The 24,501-nt window shown below is 50.0% G+C and overlaps 3 protein-coding genes across 5 annotated transcripts in view; 2 read left to right on the forward strand and 1 right to left on the reverse strand.

The window, feature by feature from the left end:
* The window catches only part of LOC146010058 (uncharacterized), a 341,065-nt gene that overhangs the window by 233,415 nt on the left and 83,149 nt on the right, over positions 1 to 24,501 (reverse strand). The window lies entirely within an intron of this gene.
* On the forward strand, positions 1,806 to 21,109 carry LOC146010098 (uncharacterized). 2 transcript variants are annotated; one of them, XM_083151012.1, is made up of 5 exons: positions 1,806 to 1,952; positions 5,804 to 5,995; positions 15,567 to 15,664; positions 15,771 to 16,020; positions 18,888 to 21,109. In XM_083151012.1, the coding sequence occupies exons 4-5, from the start codon at positions 15,816 to 15,818 to the stop codon at positions 19,979 to 19,981; spliced, it is 1,299 nt and encodes a 432-aa protein (XP_083007138.1). In that variant the 5' UTR covers positions 1,806 to 1,952; positions 5,804 to 5,995; positions 15,567 to 15,664; positions 15,771 to 15,815; the 3' UTR covers positions 19,982 to 21,109. The 2 variants fall into 2 exon arrangements, with proteins under 2 accessions (XP_083007138.1, XP_083007139.1); XM_083151013.1 differs by lacking the exons at positions 1,806 to 1,952; positions 5,804 to 5,995 and having other exon boundaries at positions 13,794 to 15,664.
* The window catches only part of LOC146010093 (oocyte zinc finger protein XlCOF7.1-like), a 212,185-nt gene continuing 193,699 nt past the window's right edge, over positions 6,016 to 24,501 (forward strand). Inside the window, exon 1 of the mRNA XM_083151006.1 lies at positions 6,016 to 6,689. Within this exon, the coding sequence (XP_083007132.1) occupies positions 6,446 to 6,689 (244 nt within the window). The 5' untranslated portion in view covers positions 6,016 to 6,445. The remainder of the gene's footprint in view (positions 6,690 to 24,501) is intronic.

Raw genomic sequence — 24,501 nt, forward strand, 5'->3', positions numbered from 1 at the left:
ATTAGATGATCCAGATGATATAGCCTACCGGGATTCGCTGCTGGTTTTGTCTATCACATTCCAACAACACTGATTGGACAATCACTATTAACATTAGGATAGGCTCCTAAACGTATCCATCAGGACATTTTGTGGCCATTACTAGGCGCGGGGCCCTTTTACATTCCCCTGTCCATCCATGGCCTCCACTGCGTAGTCTTTTGGTTAGCTTGTTATTTCTGACTAAATGTGGCCTCATTTGAAAAAAACGTCTTCTCATCCTGAGAAATTCCCCTTTGGGATGGTCATCCTGTTGGAGAAGAGAAGAGTGGGAGCTGCCATGATGGAGTAAGCTGTTGGGGGCGGTTTTCTTTCTGTAAAGGTCTGATGTTCGATTCCCATGTTCCCCAATAGACATTGTAAGATCAGGAAAAGTAATAGTTGATCTTATATGTGAACGTTGAGCTGTTAGTGGTGAAGTCTTCATTATAAGGGTGTTTTCTATCTCTCTCTCTCTCGTTATTTACATTGGAATCCGAACAGCTGGCAGACAATGTCCATGTCAGCAGTCAAAAGCTCAACAACATAGAGTTGACAAAGTTAAAAGGACGACGGAGCATGGTCGACAAGTTTTTCAAATTTTTTTCTTCATTAATTGGACTTTTTCATACCACATGTACTCCGATTGGGAATGGTAAAGTGTGTGGAGCGCAGCAAGCCCGAATTATGGCTAGCAGAGCGAGGGGACATGGCATAGTATACCCCGTGCTCAGGGGTATGGGTAATTGGGTTGACACGTATTAAGTTGACATTCATTGGAAGGCTGACATGGCTTAGACACATGAAGTAGGTAGACATGACTAAGGTTGACTCGGAAGGTCCACACAAGCATTATTTCAACAGTCAAAATGTCGACATAATTGTTCATTTTTTCCCCCTAATGTCGACATGGTTGACATGGACACCACCAAAGTGTACCGCTGCGCTCGCCATGCTTCGGGCTCGGTGCCTCACTACACTCGGCACACTATTTTATTCTCCTGCCACACCGTAGTGGATGGTAGGGCATGAAATAACACCTGTCAGCACGTCGACTGAATTTTTTTTTTTTTTTAAACTCATGTTGACCTAGCCATTGTTGACCCAATATATGTCGTCCTAATGACCGTATACCGCGCTCAGGTGTTGACGCACCCCAAAAAAATTACGTAAAACTTGGGTTGACCTTTCCCAGTATTTTTGCTTCTGCCAATCTTTTTCCAGTGTCAACCTTGAGCATGTAGCCCTTAGGTGGCCAACCAGCTATACCACAGTCACCGAGTGACATCATAATGTTACTGAGATCAAGCACAGTGTCCAGGTCTTTCCTGAGATCGGGGATAGGGAGGGTCAGTGATCTATGAAAGAAACTGCCCATTGACAACCATATTAAGAGGTGGCCATAATTTATATAGCAGTGCTTACTTGACCCAACAGGTATTTACCACATGTCCCAGGCAATTGCCAGCAAATAAATCATATTATAGATAGACCACTGTACTAGTGCTGTGCGGGAACTGGTATAGCAGTGTCACCCATCCAGATAACCCAGATAGTCAGATAGGGTGTATTAAGTAGTGTTACACTGTTACTACTTGCTGCCAGACACAGCAATGGCTCCTGTCACTACCAGCTGCCAGACACAGCAATGGCTTCTGTCACTACCTGCTGTGAGACACAGCAATGGCTCCTGTCTACCCCCCTCCTCCATCCCCTAGTATCAGCGCCGACTCGGGAGCTGCAGGAGAATTGCAGTCATTTCTGAGGGAGGAGATGAGCCAGGTGGACCGCAAATCCCGGAAGTAAGTTGAACCGCACAACCCGGAAGGGAGGTGGAACGCCAATGGTTGCCAACCAATGGCCGCGCAAACCGGAAGTCAACCAGCGTAAACCCGAAAATTGGAGCAGCTCCTGTCAATGAATGTAGTCGGCGGGTGAGTGTCCCCATAGACAGGGAGTGAGAGCGGGTGATAACAATCTGTGAGAGACTCGGGAGATGCTGCTGGGGAGACGGCGCCTCCCGGCCTACACGTGTGCTGTGGGGCTGTGGCTGAGGGGGGAAATAATAGCTGTATATCCCAATACAGTGACTGGGGCCCGGGCCTGTCCCACCCTCTGCCATAGGCTTGTTACCAGCAGTGTGTGGCCCCTGTGTCCTGTCCTATCCTGCAGCCTAACATGGGGGCACCTTCTCCCTGGGGTATTAATTACATCCCTCCCAGTGGGGTGACCATAGAGCAGTGGTGTCAAACAAACTCATGGCGCTCCAGCTATTGAACTACACTTCCCAACATGCCACAGATTTTATATAATGGATTGCTAAAACTGTGTCAGGGCAACTGCTGGAGCGCCATGAGTTTGACTCCACTGACACAGAGTATATACCCCTTTATCTTGTGCGTTTCTAAGCGCTGACTTACTGCCAGAAATTTGCTACTAGATAACCTGCTGCCCATTAGAATGACGGGCTTACAGGACAGCGTGGCACTCATCACCCTGGTAACCAGCAGTTCAGGCCATCCCTGGTAGGAGCACCCTGCCTTCCCCCATTACGCCAGCTTCAGACATATGCTCCCCTTCCCTGGCAGCGTTGCCAGCATTGCTTGCCTATAGGCGCAGAGCTGATCTGATATTCGACACCTATTGCTCTGGGTATATACAATTAAAAAATGAGATGGGGAGGTGAGGGGGTCTGGGAGCGTCACAGTGACATCACTCTTATCTCTATTACTAACACAGGGACCTGACTGGGGAGGTGAGGGGGTCTGGGAGCGTCACAGTGACATCACTCTTATCTCTATTACTAACACAGGGACCTGACTGGGGAGGTGAGGGGGTCTGGGAGCGTCACAGTGACATCACTCTTATCTCTATTACCGACACAGGGACCTGACTGGGGAGGTGAGGGGGTCTGGGAGCGTCACAGTAACGTCACTCTTATCTCTATTACCGACACAGGGACCTGACTGGGGAGGTGAGGGGGTCTGGGAGCGTCACAGTAACGTCACTCTTATCTCTATTACCGACACAGGGACCTGACTGGGGAGGTGAGGGGGTCTGGGGGCGTCACAGTGACATCACTCTTATCTCTATTACTGACACAGGGACCTGACCGGGGAGGTGAGGGGGTCTGGGGGCGTCACAGTGACATCACTCTTATCTCTATTACTGACACAGTGACCTGACTGGGGAGGTGAGGGGGTCTGGGAGCGTCACAGTGATGTCACTCTGATCTCTATTACTGACACAGAGACCTGACTGGGGAGGTGAGGGGGTCTGGGAGCGTCACAGTGACATCACTCTTAACTCTATTACTAACACAGTGACCTGACTGGGGAGGTGAGGGGGTCTGGGAGCGTCACAGCGACGTCACTCTTATCTCTATTACTGACACAGGGACCTGACCGGGGAGGTGAGTGGGTCTGGGAGCGTCACAGTGACATCACTCTTATCTCTATTACTGACACAGGACCTGACTGGGGAGGTGAGGGGGTCTGGGAGCGTCACAGTTACATCACTCTTATCTCTATTACTGACACAGGGACCTGACAGGGGAGGTGAGGGGGTCTGGGAGCGTCACAGTGACATCACTCTGATCTCTATTACTGACACAGGGACCAGACTGAGACGGTGAGGGGGTCTGGGTGCGTCAGAGTGACATCACTCATCTCTATTACTAACACAGGGACCTGACTGGGGAGGTGAGGGGGTCTGGGAGCGTCACAGTGACATCACTCTTATCTCTATTACTGACACAGGAACCAGACTGAGACGGTGAGGGGGTCTGGGTGCGTCAGAGTGACATCACTCATCTCTATTACTAACACAAGGACCTGACTGGGGAGGTGAGGGGGTCTGGGAGAGTCACAGTGACATCACTCTGATCTCTATTACTGACACAGGGACCTGACTAGGGAGGTGAGGGGGTCTGGGAGCGTCACAGTGATGTCACTCTGATCTCTATTACTGACACAGGGACCTGACTGGGGAGGTGAGGGGGTCTGGGAGCGTCACAGTGACATCACTCTTATCTCTATTACTAACACAGTGACCTGACTGGGGAGGTGAGGGGGTCTGGGAGCGTCACAGTGACATCACTCTTATCTCTATTACTGACACAGGGACTTGACCGGGGAGGTGAGGGGGTCTGGGAGCGTCACAGTGACATCACTCTTATCTCTATTACTGACACATGGACCTGACTGGGGAGGTGAGGGGGTCTGGGAGCGTCACAGTGACATCACTCTTATCTCTATTACTGACACAGGGACTTGACCGGGGAGGTGAGGGGGTCTGGGAGCGTCACAGTGACGTCACTCTTATCTCTATTACTGACACAGGGACCTGACCGGGGAGGTGAGGGGGTCTGGGAGTGTCACAGTGACGTCACTCTTATCTCTATTACTAACACAGGGACCTGACTGGGGAGGTGAGGGGGTCTGGGAGCGTCACAGTGACGTCACTCTTATCTCTATTACTGACACAGGGACCTGACCGGGGAGGTGAGGGGGTCTGGGAGTGTCACAGTGACGTCACTTATCTCTATTACTAACACAGGGACCTGACTGGGGAGGTGAGGGGGTCTGGGAGCGTCACAGTGACGTCACTCTTATCTCTATTACTGACACAGGGACTTGACCGGGGAGGTGAGGGGGTCTGGGAGCGTCACAGTGACGTCACTCTTATCTCTATTACTGACACAGGGACCTGACCGGGGAGGTGAGGGGGTCTGGGAGTGTCACAGTGACGTCACTCTTATCTCTATTACTAACACAGGGACCTGACTGGGGAGGTGAGGGGGTCTGGGAGCGTCACATTGACGTCACTCTTATCTCTATTACTGACACAGGGACCTGACCGGGGAGGTGAGGGGGTCTGGGAGTGTCACAGTGACGTCACTCTTATCTCTATTACTAACACAGGGACCTGACTGGGGAGGTGAGGGGGTCTGGGAGCGTCACAGTGACGTCACTCTTATCTCTATTACTGACACAGGGACCTGACTGGGGAGGTGAGGGGGTCTGGGAGCGTCACAGTGACATCACTCTTATCTCTATTACTGACACAGGACCTGACTGGGGAGGTGAGGGGGTCTGGGAGCGTCACAGTTACATCACTCTTATCTCTATTACTGACACAGGGACCTGACCGGGGAGGTGAGGGGGTCTGGGAGCGTCACAGTGACATCACTCTGATCTCTATTACTGACACAGGGACCAGACTGAGACGGTGAGGGGGTCTGGGTGCGTCAGAGTGACATCACTCATCTCTATTACTAACACAGGGACCTGACTGGGGAGGGGAGGGGGTCTGGGAGCGTCACAGTGACATCACTCTGATCTCTATTACTGACACAGGGACCAGACTGAGACGGTGAGGGGGTCTGGGTGCGTCAGAGTGACATCACTCATCTCTATTACTAACACGAGGACCTGACGGGGGAGGTGAGGGGGTCTGGGAGAGTCACAGTGACATCACTCTGATCTCTATTACTGACACAGGGACCTGACTAGGGAGGTGAGGGGTCTGGGAGCGTCGCAGTGACATCACTCTTATCTCTATTACTGACACAGGGATCTGACCGGGGAGGTGAGGGGGTCTGGGAGCGTCACTGTGACATCACTTATATCTATAGTAATAATACAGGGACGTGACTGGGGAGGTGAGGAGATCTGGGAGTGTCACTGTGACATCACTTATATCTATAGTAATACAGGGACGTGACTGGGGAGGTGAGGGGATCTGGGCGCGTCACAGTGACATCACTGTCTTTTCCAATGCACAGGGTTACACCATAGTGAAGAAGACATCTGGTGATTGTGAGACACCCAACAGCCTTCCCCAGGTGTTAGAAGGAGTGAGCAGCACCCAGAGCCTCATCAAGGAGCTTCTACCTCATTCACTGATACATGAGAGACAAAATGGTCATAAGATCCTGGAACTCACCAACAAGATCATTCAGCTGCTGTCTGGAGAGGTGACTGCTGGGAATGGGACATTTTACAGTAACACGGGGGATGTGACCGGAGAAGTGTCTGCTGGGAATGGGGCATTATGCAGTAACACCGGGAGATGTGACTGGAGAGGTGACTGCTGGGAAGGGGACATTATACAGTAACACCGGGGGATGTGACCGGAGAGGTGACTGCTGGGACGGGGACATTATACAGTAACACCGGGGATGTGACCAGAGAGGTGACTGCTGGGAATTGGACATTATACAGTAACACCGGGGGATGTGACTGGAGAGGTGACTGCTGGGAAGGGGACATTATACAGTAACACCGGGAGATGTGACTGGAGAGGTGACTGCTGGGAATGGGACATTATACAGTAACACCGGGGATGTGACCGGAGAAGTGTCTGCTGGGAATGGGGCATTATGCAGTAACACCGGGAGATGTTACCGGAGAGGTGACTGCTGGGAATGGGGCATTATGCAGTAACACCGGGAGATGTGACCGGAGAGGTGACTGCTGGGAATGGGACATTATACAGTAACATCGGGGGATGTGTCTGGGTGATGACTGTATCATTGTGTGTGTCAGGTTCCTATAAGGTTTCAGGATGTCACTGTCTATCTCTCCATGGAGGAGTGGGTTATATAGAGGAACATAAAGATCTGTATAAGGACGTGATGGTGGAGAATAACCGGCCCCTCACATCACTGGGTAACAGGAAGCATTTATGTATTGTAAGAAAGAAAGTAGTATTCCTAAATAAATCATCTGATAATCTCAAATATACAATGTCCTCATTCACTGCGTGTCTCCTACAGATGGGCCCAGTAACAGAGATACCCCAGAGAGATGTCCCCGTCCTCTGTATTCCCAGGATAATCTCATATATACCATGTCCTCAGTCACTGCGTGTCTCCTACAGATGGGCCCAGTAACAGAGATACCCCAGAGAGATGTCCCCGTCCTCTGTATTCCCAGGATAATCTCATATATACAATGTCCTCAGTCACTGCGTGTCTCCTACAGATGAGCCCAGTAACAGAGATACCCCAGAGAGATGTCCCCGTCCTCTGTATTCCCAGGATAATCACATATATACCATGTCCTCAGTCACTGTGTGTCTCCTACAGATGGGCCCAGTAACAGAGATACCCCAGAGAGATGTCCCTGTCCTCTGTATTCCCAGGATAATCACATATATACCATGTCCTCAGTCACTGTGTGTCTCCTACAGATGGGCCCAGTAACAGAGATACCCCAGAGAGATGTCCCCGTCCTCTGTATTCCCAGGATAATCTCATATATACAATGTCCTCAGTCACTGCGTGTCTCCTACAGATGAGCCCAGTAACAGAGATACCCCAGAGAGATGTCCCCGTCCTCTGTATTCCCAGGATAATCCCATATATACCATGTCCTCAGTCACTGCGTGTCTCCTACAGATGGGGCCAGTAACAGAGATACCCCAGAGAGATGTCCCCGTCCTCTGTATTCCCAGGATAATCACATATAAACCGTGTCCTCAGTCACTGTGTGTCTCCTACAGATGGGCCCAGTAACAGGAATACCCCAGAGAGATGTCCCCGTCCTCTGTATTCCCAGGATAATCACATATATACAATGTATTCAGTCACTGTGTGTCTCCTACAGATGGGCCCAGTAACAGAGATACCCCAGAGAGATGTCCCCGTCCTCTGTATTCCCAGGATAATCACATATATACCATGTCCTCAGTCACTGCGTGTCTCCTACAGATGGGCCCAGTAACAGAGATACACCAGAGAGATGTCCCCGACCTCTGTATTCCCAGGATAATCACATATATACCATGTCCTCAGTCACTGCGTGTCTCCTACAGATGGGCCCAGTAACAGATATACCCCAGAGAGATGTCCTTGTCCTCTGTATTCCCAGGATAATCACATATATACCATGTCCTCAGTCACTGTGTGTCTCCTACAGATGGGCCCAGTAACAGAGATAACCCAGAGAGATGTCCCCGTCCTCTGTATTCCCAGGATAATCACATATATACCATGTCCTCAGTCACTGCGTGTCTCCTACAGATGGGGCCAGTAACAGAGATACCCCAGAGAGATGTCCCCGTCCTCTGTATTCCCAGGATAATCACATATATACCATGTCCTCAGTCACTGTGTGTCTCCTACAGATGGGCCCAGTAACAGAGATACCCCAGAGAGATGTCCCTGTCCTCTGTATTCCCAGGATAGTCACATATATACAATGTCCTCAGTCACTGCGTGTCTCCTACAGATGGGCCCAGTAACAGAGATCCCCCAGAGAGATGTCCCCGTCCTCTGTATTCCCAGGATAATCACATATATACCATGTCCTCAGTCACTGCGTGTCTCCTACAGATGGGCCCAGTAACAGAGATACCCCAGAGAGATGTCCCCGTCCTCTGTATTCCCAGGATAATCACATATATACCATGTCCTCAGTCACTGCGTGTCTCCTACAGATGGGCCCAGTAACAGAGATACCCCAGAGAGATGTCCCCGTCCTCTGTATTCCCAGGATAATCACATATATACCATGTCCTCAGTCACTGCGTGTCTCCTACAGATGGGCCCAGTAACAGATATACCCCAGAGAGATGTCCTTGTCCTCTGTATTCCCAGGATAATCACATATATACCATGTCCTCAGTCACTGTGTGTCTCCTACAGATGGGCCCAGTAACAGAGATAACCCAGAGAGATGTCCCCGTCCTCTGTATTCCCAGGATAATCACATATATACCATGTCCTCAGTCACTGCGTGTCTCCTACAGATGGGGCCAGTAACAGAGATACCCCAGAGAGATGTCCCCGTCCTCTGTATTCCCAGGATAATCACATATATACCATGTCCTCAGTCACTGTGTGTCTCCTACAGATGGGCCCAGTAACAGAGATACCCCAGAGAGATGTCCCTGTCCTCTGTATTCCCAGGATAGTCACATATATACAATGTCCTCAGTCACTGCGTGTCTCCTACAGATGGGCCCAGTAACAGAGATCCCCCAGAGAGATGTCCCCGTCCTCTGTATTCCCAGGATAATCACATATATACCATGTCCTCAGTCACTGCGTGTCTCCTACAGATGGGCCCAGTAACAGAGATACCCCAGAGAGATGTCCCCGTCCTCTGTATTCCCAGGATAATCACATATATACCATGTCCTCAGTCACTGCGTGTCTCCTACAGATGGGCCCAGTAACAGAGATACCCCAGAGAGATGTCCCCGTCCTCTGTATTCCCAGGATAATCACATATATACCATGTCCTCAGTCACTGCGTGTCTCCTACAGATGGGCCCAGTAACAGATAAACCCCAGAGAGATGTCCTCGTCCTCTGTATTCCCAGGATAATCACATTTCTCCTTCATCCACTAGGTGTCACTGGAGTTACACTGGGGAATAGAAAGTGACCACAGGGAGCATGGGCACTTTAAATAAAAAGATTAGAGGACAGGCAGATAGTGATACACTATCTGCCTGCTACGTGGGAGCCTGCCGGAGGGAGCCGGCCGTTTCCATGGTAACGCGCCTGGCTCCCTGGCTGCTGAGACCACCGTCTCGTGAGGCAACGGGCGCTGCCCACCAAAGCACGCCGCGGTCCTCCCCCAGCCTCACTGCCGACGGCAGGCGAGTTGTAAGTATTCCCTGCCACCGCTGCTAGCGGCGGTGGTCAGGGTTTATTAGGAAAATGGCGGCAGCAGAGGGTTTTCAAACCTGGCGTCGGAGAAGCGAGAGCTGCCGGGCGGGGGGCGGAGCTACCGCGTGGTACTCCCAGCAGCCCCGGCTATCCCCAGCGCTATCTGAGACACGCGCGGCGGCCATCTTTTTTACACTGGCGCCGCTGCGATAAGACTGTGGGAAGCTCTTGTACCGCTGCAGCCCCACCAAAGGCTTCAAGTACATCGCTGATCCTGGTGACCGTCCTGCTATAAGCTCTCCCGGTACTGTGAGTTACAGTGGGGGGTTGAGAGCTTAGAGAGAGATAGTTGGGCTGTGTTAAAAACTAAGTGCTATAGCGCTCCCTGGTTACAGACCATAGCGCTGTTCAAACCCTGTGGCAGCTCCTTTCCTTCACTATCTCTCCTATCCAGTCCTTCTACCTGGACTAATCTATACCTACTCTCCCTTGGGTGTGTGGTAGTGTGTGGATTTCTGTGACTTATTGAAACAATGGCAGGGGGAAGCTCCAAGAGAATTGCCTGTAAGACTTGCAATGCTAAGTTTACCCCTTCAGTCCCTGGGGATCTTAACTGTTAAAAATGCACTGTTAATCCCTCTGTGTCACAAACCCCAGTGGACCCACCTTTCTGGGCCTCACAACTAACTGAGGTTATGTCCCGTTTATCCTCTGAGTTAACACAGTCTCAGAGAGATAGAGAGACCTCTAGGACACAGCAGAGTGACTTAGCCTCTGCAGTTCAGAGCCTCACTAGAGCCCTAGCTCCAAGGCAGGCTGAGCCTCGCCCTTCCTCCTCAAGGCAGCCCCCACCTTTGCAGAGGAGTTGGGCTTCTCCATTACACCACTACCCTGACTCTGACGATATGCCAGACCTAGAGGAGGGAGAATTTGCGCCCCCTGGGGATGACATGCAGGATGTGCAGGATGCACAGGATGTGTTAGCATATGACACACAAGACCCTGCTCAACCCTCTCAGGGCATTGAGGACCTTATTCAAATGGTCAAAGTGGCCTGTAATGTGACAGAGGGAGTTGACACCCCTTCTCGTCCTTCCCTTTTTGGGAAAAAGCAAAAGCTGTCCTCTAATTTCCCTGTAGCTGAGGAATTGGATGAGCATGTTACCGAGGCCTGGAAAAACCCAGACAAACGGTTTCAAGCCCTTAAAAGGTTCTTTCAGAACTATCCACTGCTGCCGGAAGGCCGTAAAAAAGTGTAAATTCCACCGGGGGTGGATTCATCTGTTTCCCGACTGTCCAAAAAGACTGTCCTTCCAGTCCCTGGGGCTACCACCCTCAAGGACGTCTCTGACCGTAGGTTAGAGATGACCTTAAAAAGCATCTTTTCAGCTGCTGGCGTGTTACAGCGCCCGGCACAGATTGGTTGTTGGGTGAACAAAGCAATAGGTGTATGGGCGTCACAAATCTCGGCTGAGGTGAGTGACGGATCAGACCCAGCTACTATTATGCAGTTGTCTGAACAAATCCAGGATGCTTCGGCTTTCCTAATAGAGGCATCCTCAGATATATGTGTGGTGGCGGCTAGAATTTCTGCCTTATCCATTTCAGCCCGCAGAGGCCTCTGGCTGCGACAGTGGCAGGCTGATGCGGAATCAAAAAGGGCGGTGGAATCCATGGCCTTTAACGGCGAGCTCCTGTTCGGTCCAGAACTGGACAGATGGATATCCCAGGCCACAGGCAGGAAGTCACACTTCCTTCCGTCGGCAGCTCCACCCCCGTCTCGCAGAACCGCCCACATGCCTTCCTTTCGTGCCTTTCGTCCCTCCAGTAGGTTCAGAGGTAGATCCAGGGGAGGTGTCCCTTCACAGAGAGGAACCAGAGGTCATGGAAGAGGCACTTCCACTACCGCTCTGGAACCCAAAGCCACCAAGCCTACGGCATGACGGTCCACCGTCCCACTTGGGGGATCCCAGGGTGGGAGCTCGTTTACGGAACTTAGGCTCCATGTGGCTCCAGTCCTGTCAGGATGCCTGGGTAAGAGAGCTTGTGACCCTAGGTTAAAAGATTCGCTTCAGCATGTTTCCCCCAGACAGGTTTTTCAAGACTGGTCTTCCTCTTCCTCCAGAGAAAGGACAACAGCTTTTGGCCGCCATCGCCAAGCTGCAGGAAATGGGAGTAGTGGTTCCGGTCCCCGTGGAACAGCGTACCCAGGGCTACTACTCCAGCCTGTTCCTCGTACCAAAGCCGGATGGCTCGGTCTGCCCTATTCTCAACCTGAAGGATCTGAACCCGTACTTGCACGTGGCCAGATTCAAGATGGAGTCCCTACAGTCCGTGATCCACGGTTTGGAAGAAGGAGAGTTCTTGGTATCCATATATATCAAGGACACCTACTTGCACATTCCCATTTGGGCCCCGCTCCAAGCATATCTGCGGTTCGCGGTGCAGGAGCGGCATTGGCAGTTTCAGGCCCTTCCGTTCGGCCTCTCGTCCGCACCTCGGGTCTTCACCAAGGTGATGGCGGTCATGATGGAGGTTCTCCGCATGCAGGGGGTTACTATCATCCCCTATTTGGACGACCTTCTGCTGAAGAGTCTTCACGGGACACCCTGCTGGAGCACATTTTTCTCACACAGAAGATCCTCACATCACACGGGTGGATCCTCAACTTCGCCAAGTCGCAGCTTCACCCCACTCAGCGTCTCTTGTTTCTAGGGATGATCCTGGACACCAGTCAGATGCGGGTGTTCCTACCAGCGGACAAGATTCAGTCCTTACAGGCCTTGGTCCTGTTCACCAGACTGCTGGGGAGGATGGTATCCAGCTTCGAGGCGATACAATATGCCCGGTTTCATTCTCGCCCCTTCCAGCTGTCGCTCCTCCATCAATGGTCGGGCTCTCACCTGAATCTGCAGCAGAGGGTGACCCTGTCCCCACGGGCTCGTCTGTCCCTGCTCTGGTGGCTGAACACCACCAACCTTCAACAGGGAAAGAGGATTGCGATTTGGGATTGGACCCTAATCACCACGGACGGCAGTCTCCGAGGTTGGGGTGCGGTCACCCTGGACCGTCAGTATCAGGGGTTGTGGACACAACAGGAGAGTCTGCTTTCCATCAACGTTCTGGAACTACGAGCTGTCTATTACGCTCTTCTCCAGGCCAGACCTCTTCTCCAGGGCAAAGCTGTTCGTGCCCAGTCCGACAACTCCACGACCTTTGCGTACATCAACAAGCAGGGAGGCACCCGCAGTTGCGCAGCCATGAAGGAGGTCAGCAGGATCCTGGTTTGGGCGCAGGCCCATGCCCTGGCCCTGTCAGCTGTGTTCATCCCTGGAGTGGAGAACTGGGAGGCCGACTTTCTCAGTCGGCGGGATGTACATCAAGGAGAGTGGTGCTTGCACCCTCAAGTCTTTCAGAAGCTGATACATCGCTGGGGCTGTCCCCAAGTGGACCTGATGGTGTCCCGCCACAACTTCCAGCTTCCTCGTTCTTCACAAGAACACGAGATCCGCAAGCAGAAGGGGTCGACGCGCTGGTGGCTCCTTGGCCCTTCCAGTATGTGTACCTCTTCCCACCATTCCCGTTGATACCCCGGGTACTTCAACGGATCCGGCGAGAGGGGGGTCACGGCTGTTGGTGGCACCAGACTGGCCTCGTCGGTCTTGGTACACCAGTCTGACAGCTCTGCTGATAGACGAGCCGTGGCCCCTGCCTCTTCAAGAGGACCTTCTCAGCCAGGGACCCTTCAACTACCCAGATTTAGGTCGTCTTCATTTGACAACGTGGCTGCTGAGAGGTCCATCCTGAGGATGGCCGGTATACCTCATGCGGTTATACCCACCATGCTTCGTGCCAGGAAAGAGGTCACCTCAGCGCACTACCACAGGATATAAGAAAAAAGTCACACAATAAAAGAAAAAAAGACACACTTTCCTGTGGCCAAACATTTCTGCAGCCCAGGACACAATCAGGATCATATGAAAGTGATTATACTAAAAGGAAATTTCAAATCACAAAGAGACAGGAGGGTCTGGGAATACAAATTAATGACAACGTTTGACACCCTTAACACAGGACTGAATCTATCCGAGGGATTTATGGCCCACTACAACATCTGAGGAGACTGGCCCAGAGAGAGTGAGGGCATCGGAGCTCTAACTCTGGTCTGTCATCAACTTAGAGACAATAAAACTTTCACACTACTTATCTACAAACCAATTAAGGACTCAATTTACAAGCTCATTCTGTTATTTTGTTTTGTTTTGATCTTAAGAATGTCCATCTATCACATCTTGTTCCTACTCTGCTGTGTATATATATGTGGTTCTTCACACACCTTGCCTGAGGAAGAGACCTAAGAAGTCTCGAAAGCTTGCATTTTAACAACATTTATTTTTGTTAGCCATTAAAAGGTATCATATTTGCTAGATTGCTATTTTGTTTTTCTCACTGAGGAACAATAAAACTTTTACCACAGGATATGGCGCTCTTATGTGGCTTGGTGCGAGAGGCGTGGGGTATCCACATGCCTGTTCAAGAAGGCGAGACTCCTCCTTTTTCTGCAGGAAGGTTTGTCTGCAGGGCTGAGGCTGAATACCTTGAAGGTTCAGGTCTCAGCTCTCTCCATCTTTTTTCAGAAGAAGTTAGCTTTTCTTCCAGAGGTGCAAACCTTTTTTCAGGGGGTGCTTTGTTTGCAGCCACCCATTCGTCCTCCAACGGCTCCCTGGGACCTGGACTTGGTGCTGGAGTACCTTCAGTCCTCGGTTTTTGAGCCTTTGGAGGAGGTGGACCTTCGCTACCTCACGTGGAAGGTCGTACTTTTGCTGGCTCTGGCATCTGCCAGACGGGTATCGGAACTGGGGGCTCTTTCTTGTCGCTCCCCGTTTCTTCAATTTCATGTTGACAGAGCAGAGCTCCGTACCAGCCTGGCCTTCCTTCCAAAGGTGGTATCGGAGGCGAGATCCTTGGATGTGGTTAGGGCTCTAAGTATTTATGTAGCCCGCACAACCTCTATCAGGAAGTCTGATTCGCTGTTTGTGACCTACGACCCTGTGCGTCGTGGATGGCCAGCCTCAAAACAGACGCTGTCCAGGTGGATTCAGTTGACCATAAGTCAGGCCTATGTCACCTCTACACGGACTCCTCCTGGTTGCATTACAGCGCATTCAACCAAGTCGGTGGGGTCCTCTTGGGCGGCTGCCCGAGGGTTTCTTTACAGCAGCTCTGCCGAGCGGCTACCTGCTCTGGCTTCAGAACCTTTGTTAGGTTCTACAGGTTTGATACCTTTGCGGCTCCTGCTTCAGTGTTTGGCCGCAGGATATTAAGGGGTTCTCAGCACTCACCCACCCGGGATTGAGGGCTCTGGGACGTCCCCAGTGTAACTCCAGTGACACCTAGTGGATGAAGGAGAAAGAGGGATTTTGTACTTACCGTAAATCCTTTTCTCCGAGTCCACAGGTGTCACTGGACGCCCACCACAGCGCTGTTCTCCTTTAAGTTGCCTTTGGGCTTATATCCTACAAGGACCATTACCTTGTAGTTTCCCTGCTAGGGTTACGTTGGTTATGTTAGTATGTTACATTGTCTGTTGACTATGTATGTTTGAATTTTCAGTGTTTTCTCACTGTCTTTCTTCTTCTTTACTTCTTGTATTGAATGATGTATGTGGTATTAACCTCCTCTTCGGAAGTGTGTTTTATCTTCCTGCTCCCTTCCGGGCACAACCTTTCTGACTGACCTGGAGGGGAAGTAGAAGGGGAGGAGTTAGCCACTCTAATCTTTTTATTTAAAGTGCCCATGCTCCCTGTGGTCGCCTTCTATTCCCCAGTGTAACTCCAGTGACACCTGTGGACACGGAGAAAAGGATTTACGGTAAGTACAAAATCCCTCTATATACAATGTCCTCAGTCACTGCGTGTCTCCTACAGATGGGCCCAGTAACAGAGATACCCCAGAGAGATGTCCCCGTCCTCTGTATTCCCAGGACTGTACAGAGGAGACTCACAGGACCCCACAGGAGGATCAGGTAGGTGGTATTTAAGCTCTTACCAGATTACTAAACTTTTTTGTTTTATTTCAGTTCATTTCATCAACTTTATTAATTGTTCTTTATTGTTTTGTGGGATATTTAGGGCAAAAGTCTGACTAACGTAGAAGATCCAGGGTGAGAAGAAGCGATGGATGTGACTGATATTAAGGTAGAAGATACAGAGGGAGAAGAAGAGACAGATGTGATTCATATTAAAGTAGAATATACAGATGGAGAAGAAGAGACGGATGTGACTGATATTAAGGCAGAAGATACAGAGGGAGAAGAAGACACATATATGAGAGGTGACCACCAATGTAAGGATGAGGAGATCCCTACAGATACCAGCACAGGTGAGTAATAATCACTTATTACAGAGTCACATATTTTCCTTGTTCTGTCACTACAGCAGCCTCTTATCCTGCACCCTCCTCTGTCACTACAGCAGCCTCTTATCCCGCACCCTCCTCTGTCACTACAGCAGCCTCTTATCCCGCACCCTCCTCTGTCACTACAGCAGCCTCTTATCCTGCACCCTCCTCTGTCACTACAGCGGCCTCTTATCCCGCACCCTCCTCTGTCACTACAGCGGCCTCTTATCCTGCACCCTCCTCTGTCACTACAGCGGCCTCTTATCCCGCACCCTCCTCTGTCACTACAGCGGCCTCTTATCCCGCACCCTCCTCTGTCACTACAGCAGCCTCTTATCCCGCACCCTCCTCTGTCACTACAGCGGCCTCTTATCCCGCACCCTCCTCTATCACTACACCCTCCTCTGTCACTACAGCGGCCTCTTATCCCGCACCCTCCTCTATAACTACAGCGGCCTCTTATCCCGCACCCTCCTCTATAACTACAGCAGCCTCTTATCCCGCACCCTCCTCTGTCACTACAGCAGCCTCTCATTCCGCACCCTCCTCTGTCACTACAGCGGCCTCTTATCCTGCACCCTCCTCTGTCACTACAGCGGCCTCTTGTCCTGCACCCTCCTCTGTCACTACAGCGGCCTCTTATCCTGCACCCTCCTCTGTCACTACAGCAGCCTCTTATCCTGCACCCTCCTCTGTCACTACAGCAGCCTCTTATCCTGCACCCTCCTCTGTCACTACAGCAGCCTCTTATCCTGCACCCTTTTCTGTCACTACAGCGGCCTCTTATCCTGCACCCTCCTCTGTCACTACAGCGGCCTCTTATCCTGCACCCTCCTCTGTCACTACAGCGGCCTCTTATCCTGCACCCTCCTCTGTCACTACAGCAGCCTCTTATCCCGCGCCCTCCTCTGTCACTACAGCAGCCTCTTATCCCGCACCCTCCTCTGTCACTACAGCAGCCTCTTATCCTGCACCCTCCTCTGTCACTACAGCAGCCTCTTATCCTGCACCCTCCTCTGTCACTACAGCAGCCTCTTATCCTGCACCCTCCTCTGTCAGTACAGCAGCCTTATATCCTACACCCTCCTCTGTCACTACAGCGGCCTCTTATCCTGCACCCTCCTCTGTCACTACAGCGGCCTCTTATCCTGCACCCTCCTCTGTCACTACAGCGGCCTCTTATCCCGCACCCTCCTCTGACAGTACAGCGGCCTCTTATCCCGCACCCTCCTCTGACAGTACAGCGGCCTCTTATCCCGCACCCTCCTCTGTCACTACAGCGGCCTCTTATCCCGCACCCTCCTCTGTCACTACAGCGGCCTCTTATCCTGCACCCTCCTCTGTCACTACAGCGGCCTCTTATCCTGCACCCTCCTCTGTCACTACAGCGGCCTCTTATCCTGCACCCCCCTCTATCACTACAGCAGCCTCTTATCCTGCACCCTCCTCTGTCACTACAGCAGCCTCTTATCCTGCACCCTCCTCTGTCAGTACAGCAGCCTTATATCCTACACCCTCCTCTGTCACTACAGCGGCCTCTTATCCTGCACCCTCCTCTGTCACTACAGCGGCCTCTTATCCTGCACCCTCCTCTGTCACTACAGCGGCCTCTTATCCCGCACCCTCCTCTGACAGTACAGCGGCCTCTTATCCCGCACCCTCCTCTGACAGTACAGCGGCCTCTTATCCCGCACCCTCCTCTGTCACTACAGCGGCCTCTTATCCCGCACCCTCCTCTGTCACTACAGCGGCCTCTTATCCTGCACCCTCCTCTGTCACTACAGCGGCCTCTTATCCTGCACCCTCCTCTGTCACTACAGCGGCCTCTTATCCTGCACCCCCCTCTATCACTACAGCAGCCTCTTATCCTGCACCCTCCTCTGTCACTACAGCGGCCTCTTATCCTGCACCCTCCTCTGTCACTACAGCAGCCTCTTATCCTGCACCCCCCTCTATCACTACAGCGTCCTCTTATCCTGCACCCTCCTCTGTCACTACAGCAGCCTCTTATCCTGCACCCTCCTAATGACGGTATCCCCTTCATATAGAGTGACGTCTAGAACCTTACTCCTCAGGAGGCCTCTGATCACTTACAGGTCACCCACAAACCACAACAGACATAGTGTTACACAAAGCAGGTATTACACTATAATTCTAGCACCCGCCATCGTTGCAAACCCATGCAGTTCCTCTTCCCTGCCTGGGGTGTCGCTGTCGGCTGTGGTGTTTCTAGCACACTGGTTTGCATATCAGTGCTGATATACAGACCACACTGTGCTAGAAGCACAACAGCAGACATCGACACCCCAGGCAGGGAACAGGAACTGCATGGGTTTTGGTTGGTGGGTGCTAGATTGAACGCTACAATAAACATTTTAATGGGCTAGATAAAAGCCTATCAAAATGACGGACACCAGTGGCGGATTATAGGGGGGGAGGACATGGTCGCTACTCAGACAGGAGCTGCCGGGTTCTAGAAGAGCCAGGTCTCACATACTCATTGTGCATGTGCGTGAAGCATTAGCCTTATATACTGTATAATATATATATAGTGTTCCCTCTGGGAACCAGGGCGCCGCTGTGTAAGGGGGCGGACCGGGCCCGCCAACGTCACAAAAGGGGCGTGCCTGGGCTGCGACGTTGCGAAAAGGGGGGGGGGAAATCAGGCTAAAACAGCCTAGGGGGAACACTACTATAGATGGATATACACTGTATATCTGTAATGGGTAGGCTATAATGATGCTGCACTATATACATCAGCATTGACACATGTCAACATAATCTGTATCGAACAAAGTACACTGATATATTCATACTGACTGTACGTATATTTCTTCTATTCCCGGCAGATGGAGGTAACCGGAGGAATATATCAGAATATCTTATTTTATCTCCAGACTATAAAATAGAAGATGGCACCACACAGGAATCTCCAGGAGGAATCCTCATTACCCCAGTGACACATCCAATGCATCACAGTCCAGATTTGTCATCTGATCCTTTTAACCATGCGCAAAGTTGTCCTGATAACGCACATACTGGTACACGTAGTACAGCTTTTGCAGAAGCCATAATCTCTTCCTGTTCTGTAGATGGGAAATGTTTTACAGAGGACACATTCGCCCATCAGCCGGCTAAGGCTATTGTGAAGCCGTTTTCATGTGCCGAGTGTGGGAAATGTTTTAAACAAAAATCATTTCTCATTGTACATGAGAGAATTCACACTGGCGAAAAGCCATTTGAATGTTCTGAATGTGGGAAATGTTTTACAGATAAATACACTCTAGTTAGACATAAGAGAGCTCACATGGGAGAAAGGCCATTTTCATGTGATGAGTGTGGGAAAAGTTTTATATATAAATCAACTCTAGTGAAACATGAGAGAACTCACACAGGTGAGAAGCCGTTTCCATGTTCGGAGTGTGGGAAATGTTTTATATATAAATCGCATCTGGTTACACATGGGAGAAGTCACACAGGTGAGAAGCCATTTCCATGTTCTGAGTGCGGGAAATGTTTTAGTGAAAAATCATCTTTAGTTAGACATGAGAGAAGTCACACGGAAGAGAAGCCATTTCCATGCGCTGAGTGTGGGAAATGTTTCAAAGCAAGATCATCTCTAGTTATACATGAAATAATTCACACAGGTGACACGCCATTTTCATGTTCAGAGTGTGGGAAATGTTTTATATATAAATCACATCTAGTTACACATGAGAGAAGTCACACAGGTGAGAAGCCATTTTCATGTGCTGAGTGTGGGAAATGTTTTACATTTAAATCGGTTCTTATTAAACATGAGAGAATTCACAGAAGAGAAGGAAAGGCATTCCAATGTGCTGAGTGTGGGAAATGTTTTACAGATAAATCCTATCTATTTAATCATGAGAAAACTCACACAGGTGAGAAGCTATTTTCATGTTCAGAGAATGTTTTACACTAAAATCAAGTCTTTGTAAACATCAGAGGACTCACACAAGGGAGAAGCAATTCTCCTGTTCTGATTGGGGGAAATGACTGGACTTCCATCTTGTGATACAATTATTCACAGACTTATGTAAATTGAGTGTATTTCACTAAGTAGATTTTCGAACATGTGCTTTAAAACATAAATACATTTAAACATCCAATAAAAAGTGATTCTGTGCATTCCTATATACGAGCTTAGACCGAGTAGGTAAAAAATGAGGTCCTTTTTTTTATCATCTGGATTCTAAAGGTTCAGAGAAGAACGACTACATTGATTTAATGGTTTAGAGTCATTAGATCATAAGGAAAGGCTAGCCAGGTTAGGTATGGTTACATTGGGGTATGAGGAAAGGCTATCCAAGTTAGGGATGGTTACATTGGGGTATGAGGAAAGGCTAGCCAGGTTAGGTATGGTTACATTGGGGTATGAGGAAAGGCTAGCCAGGTTAGGTGTGGTGACATTGGGCTATGAGGAAAGGCTAGCCAGGTTAGGTGTGGTTACATTGTGGGGTATGAGGATAGGCTAGCCAGGTTAGGGATGGTTACATTGGGGTATGAGGAAAGGCTAGCCAGGTTAGGTGTGATTACATTGGGGTATGAGGAAAGGCTAGCCAGGTTAGGTGTGGTTACATTGGGCTATGAGGAAAGGCTAGCCAGGTTAGGTGTGGTTACATTGGGGTATGAGGAAATGCTAGCCAGGTTAGGGATGGTTACATTGGGGTATGAGGAAAGGCTTGCCAGGTTAGGTGCGGTTACATTGGGGTATGAGGAAAGGCTAGCCAGGTTAGGTGTGGTTACATTGGGCTATGAGGAAAGGCTAGCCAGGTTAGGTATGGTGACATTGGGGTATGAGGAAAGGCTGGCCAGGTTAGGTATGGTTACATTGGTATGAGGAAAGGCTGGCCAGGTTAGGTATGGTTACATTGGGGTATAAGGAAAGGCTAGCCAGGTTAGGGATGGTTACATTGGGGTATGAGGAAAGGCTAGCCAGGTTAGGTGTGGTGACATTGGGCTATGAGGAAAGGCTAGCCAGGTTAGGTGTGGTTACATTGGGGTATGAGGATAGGCTAGCCAGGTTAGGGATGGTTACATTGGGGTATGAGGAAAGGCTAGCCAGGTTAGGTGTGGTTACATTGGGGTATGAGGAAAGGCTAGCCAGGTTAGGTGTGGTTACATTGGGCTATGAGGAAAGGCTAGCCAGGTTAGGTGTGGTTACATTGGGGTATGAGGAAATGCTAGCCAGGTTAGGGATGGTTACATTGGGGTATGAGGAAAGGCTAGCCAGGTTAGGTGTGGTTACATTGGGGTATGAGGAAAGGCTAGCCAGGTTAGGTGTGGTTACATTGGGCTATGAGGAAAGGCTAGCCAGGTTAGGTATGGTGACATTGGGGTATGAGGAAAGGCTAGCCAGGTTAGGTGTGGTTACATTGTGGGGTATGAGGATAGGCTAGCCAGGTTAGGGATGGTTACATTGGGGTATGAGGAAAGGCTAGCCAGGTTAGGTGTGATTACATTGGGGTATGAGGAAAGGCTAGCCAGGTTAGGTGTGGTTACATTGGGCTATGAGGAAAGGCTAGCCAGGTTAGGTGTGGTTACATTGGGGTATGAGGAAATGCTAGCCAGGTTAGGGATGGTTACATTGGGGTATGAGGAAAGGCTTGCCAGGTTAGGTGCGGTTACATTGGGGTATGAGGAAAGGCTAGCCAGGTTAGGTGTGGTTACATTGGGCTATGAGGAAAGGCTAGCCAGGTTAGGTATGGTGACATTGGGGTATGAGGAAAGGCTGGCCAGGTTAGGTATGGTTACATTGGTATGAGGAAAGGCTGGCCAGGTTAGGTATGGTTACATTGGGGTATAAGGAAAGGCTAGCCAGGTTAGGGATGGTTACATTGGGGTATGAGGAAAGGCTAGCCAGGTTAGGTGTGGTGACATTGGGCTATGAGGAAAGGCTAGCCAGGTTAGGTGTGGTTACATTGGGGTATGAGGATAGGCTAGCCAGGTTAGGGATGGTTACATTGGGGTATGAGGAAAGGCTAGCCAGGTTAGGTGTGGTTACATTGGGGTATGAGGAAAGGCTAGCCAGGTTAGGTGTGGTTACATTGGGCTATGAGGAAAGGCTAGCCAGGTTAGGTGTGGTTACATTGGGGTATGAGGAAATGCTAGCCAGGTTAGGGATGGTTACATTGGGGTATGAGGAAAGGCTAGCCAGGTTAGGTGTGGTTACATTGGGGTATGAGGAAAGGCTAGCCAGGTTAGGTGTGGTTACATTGGGCTATGAGGAAAGGCTAGCCAGGTTAGGTATGGTGACATTGGGGTATGAGGAAAGGCTAGCCAGGTTAGGTATGGTTACATAGGGGTATGAGGAAAGGCTGGCCAGGTTAGGTATGGTTACATTGGGGTATGAGGAAAGGCTAGCCAGGTTAGGTATGGTTACATTGGGGTATGAGGAAAGGCTAGCCAGGTTAGGGATGGTTACATTGGGGTATGAGGAAAGGCTAGCCAGGTTAGGTATGGTTACATTGGGGTATGAGGAAAGGCTAGCCAGGTTAGGGATGGTTACATTGGGGTATGAGGAAAGGCTAGCCAGGTTAGGGATGGTTACATTAGGATATAAGGAAAGTCTAGTCAGGTTAGGGATGGTTACATTAGGATATAAGGAAAGGCTAGCCAGGTTAGGGATGGTTACATTGGGCTATGAGGAAAGGCTAGCCAGGGTAGGGATGGTTACATTAGGATATAAGGAAAGGCTAGCCAGGTTAGGGATGGTTACATTAGGATATAAGGAAAGGCTAGCCAGGTTAGGGATGGTTACATTGGGCTATGAGGAAAGGCTAGCCAGGTTAGGGATGGTTACATTAGGATATAAGGAAAGGCTACCCAGGTTAGGGATGGTTACATTGGGCTATGAGGAAAGGCTAGCCAGGTCAGGGATGGTTACATTAGGATGTAAGGAAAGGCTAGCCAGGTCAGGGATGGTTACATTAGGATATGAGGAAAGGCTAGCCAGGTTAGGGATGGTTACATTAGGATATAAGGAAAGGCTAGCCAGGTTAGGGATGGTTACATTGGGCTATGAGGAAAGGCTAGCCAGGTTAGGGATGGTTACATTGGGGTATGAGGAAAGGCTAGCCAGGTTAGGGATGGTTACATTGGGGTATGAGGAAAGGCTAGCCAGGTTAGGTATGGTTACATTGGGGTATGAGGAAAGGCTAGCCAGGTTAGGGATGGTTACATTAGGCTATAAGGAAAGGCTAGCCAGGTTAGGGATGGTTACATTGGGGTATGAGGAAAGGCTAGCCAGGTTAGGGATGGTTACATTGGGGTATGAGGAAAGGCTAGCCAGGTTAGGTATGGTTACATTGGGGTATGAGGAAAGACTAGCCAGGTTAGGGATGGTTACATTGGGGTATGAGGAAAGGCTAGCCAGGTTAGGGATGGTTACATTAGGATATAAGGAAATGCTAGCCAGGTTAGGGATGGTTACATTAGGATATAAGGAAAGGCTAGCCAGGTTAGGGATGGTTACATTGGGCTATGAGGAAAGGCTAGCCAGGGTAGGGATGGTTACATTAGGATATAAGGAAAGGCTAGCAAGGTTAGGGATGGTTACATTAGGATATAAGGAAAGGCTAGCCAGGTTAGGGATGGTTACATTAGGATATAAGGAAAGGCTAGCCAGGTTAGGGATGGTTACATTAGGATATAAGGAAAGGCTAGCCAGGTTAGGGATGGTTACATTAGGATATAAGGAAAGGCTAGCCAGGTTAGGGATGGTTACATTAGGATATAAGGAAAGGCTAGCCAGGTTAGGGATGGTTACATTGGGCTATGAGGAAAGGCTAGCCAGGGTAGGGATGGTTACATTAGGATATAAGGAAAGGCTAGCCAGGTTAGGGATGGTTACATTAGGATATGAGGAAAGGCTAGCCAGGTTAGGGATGGTTACATTAGGATATAAGGAAAGGCTAGCCAGGTTAGGGATGGTTACATTAGGATATGAGGAAAGGCTAGCCAGGTTATGGATGGTTACATTAGGATATAAGGAAAGGCTAGCCAGGTTAGGGATGGTTACATTGGGCTATGAGGAAAGGCTAGCCAGGTTAGGGATGGTTACATTGGGCTATAAGGAAAGGCTAGCCAGGTTAGGGGTGGTTATCATTGGGATATAAGGAAAGGCTAGTCAGGTTAGGGATGGTTACATTAGGATATAAGGAAAGGCTAGCCAGGTTAGGGATGGTTACATTAGGATATAAGGAAAGGCTAGCCAGGTTAGGGATGGTTACATTAGGCTATAAGGAAAGGCTAGCCAGGTTAGGGATGGTTACATTGGGCTATGAGGAAAGGCTAGCCAGGTTAGGGGTGGTTATCATTGGGATATAAGGAAAGGCTAGTCAGGTTAGGGATGGTTACATTAGGATATAAGGAAAGGCTAGCCAGGTTAGGGATGGTTACATTAGGATATAAGGAAAGGCTAGCCAGGTTAGGGATGGTTAC

The sequence above is a fragment of the Crinia signifera genome, chromosome 6, assembly GCF_055691185.1.
Source record: "Crinia signifera chromosome 6, ASM5569118v1, whole genome shotgun sequence".
Taxonomy (NCBI): domain Eukaryota; kingdom Metazoa; phylum Chordata; class Amphibia; order Anura; family Myobatrachidae; genus Crinia; species Crinia signifera.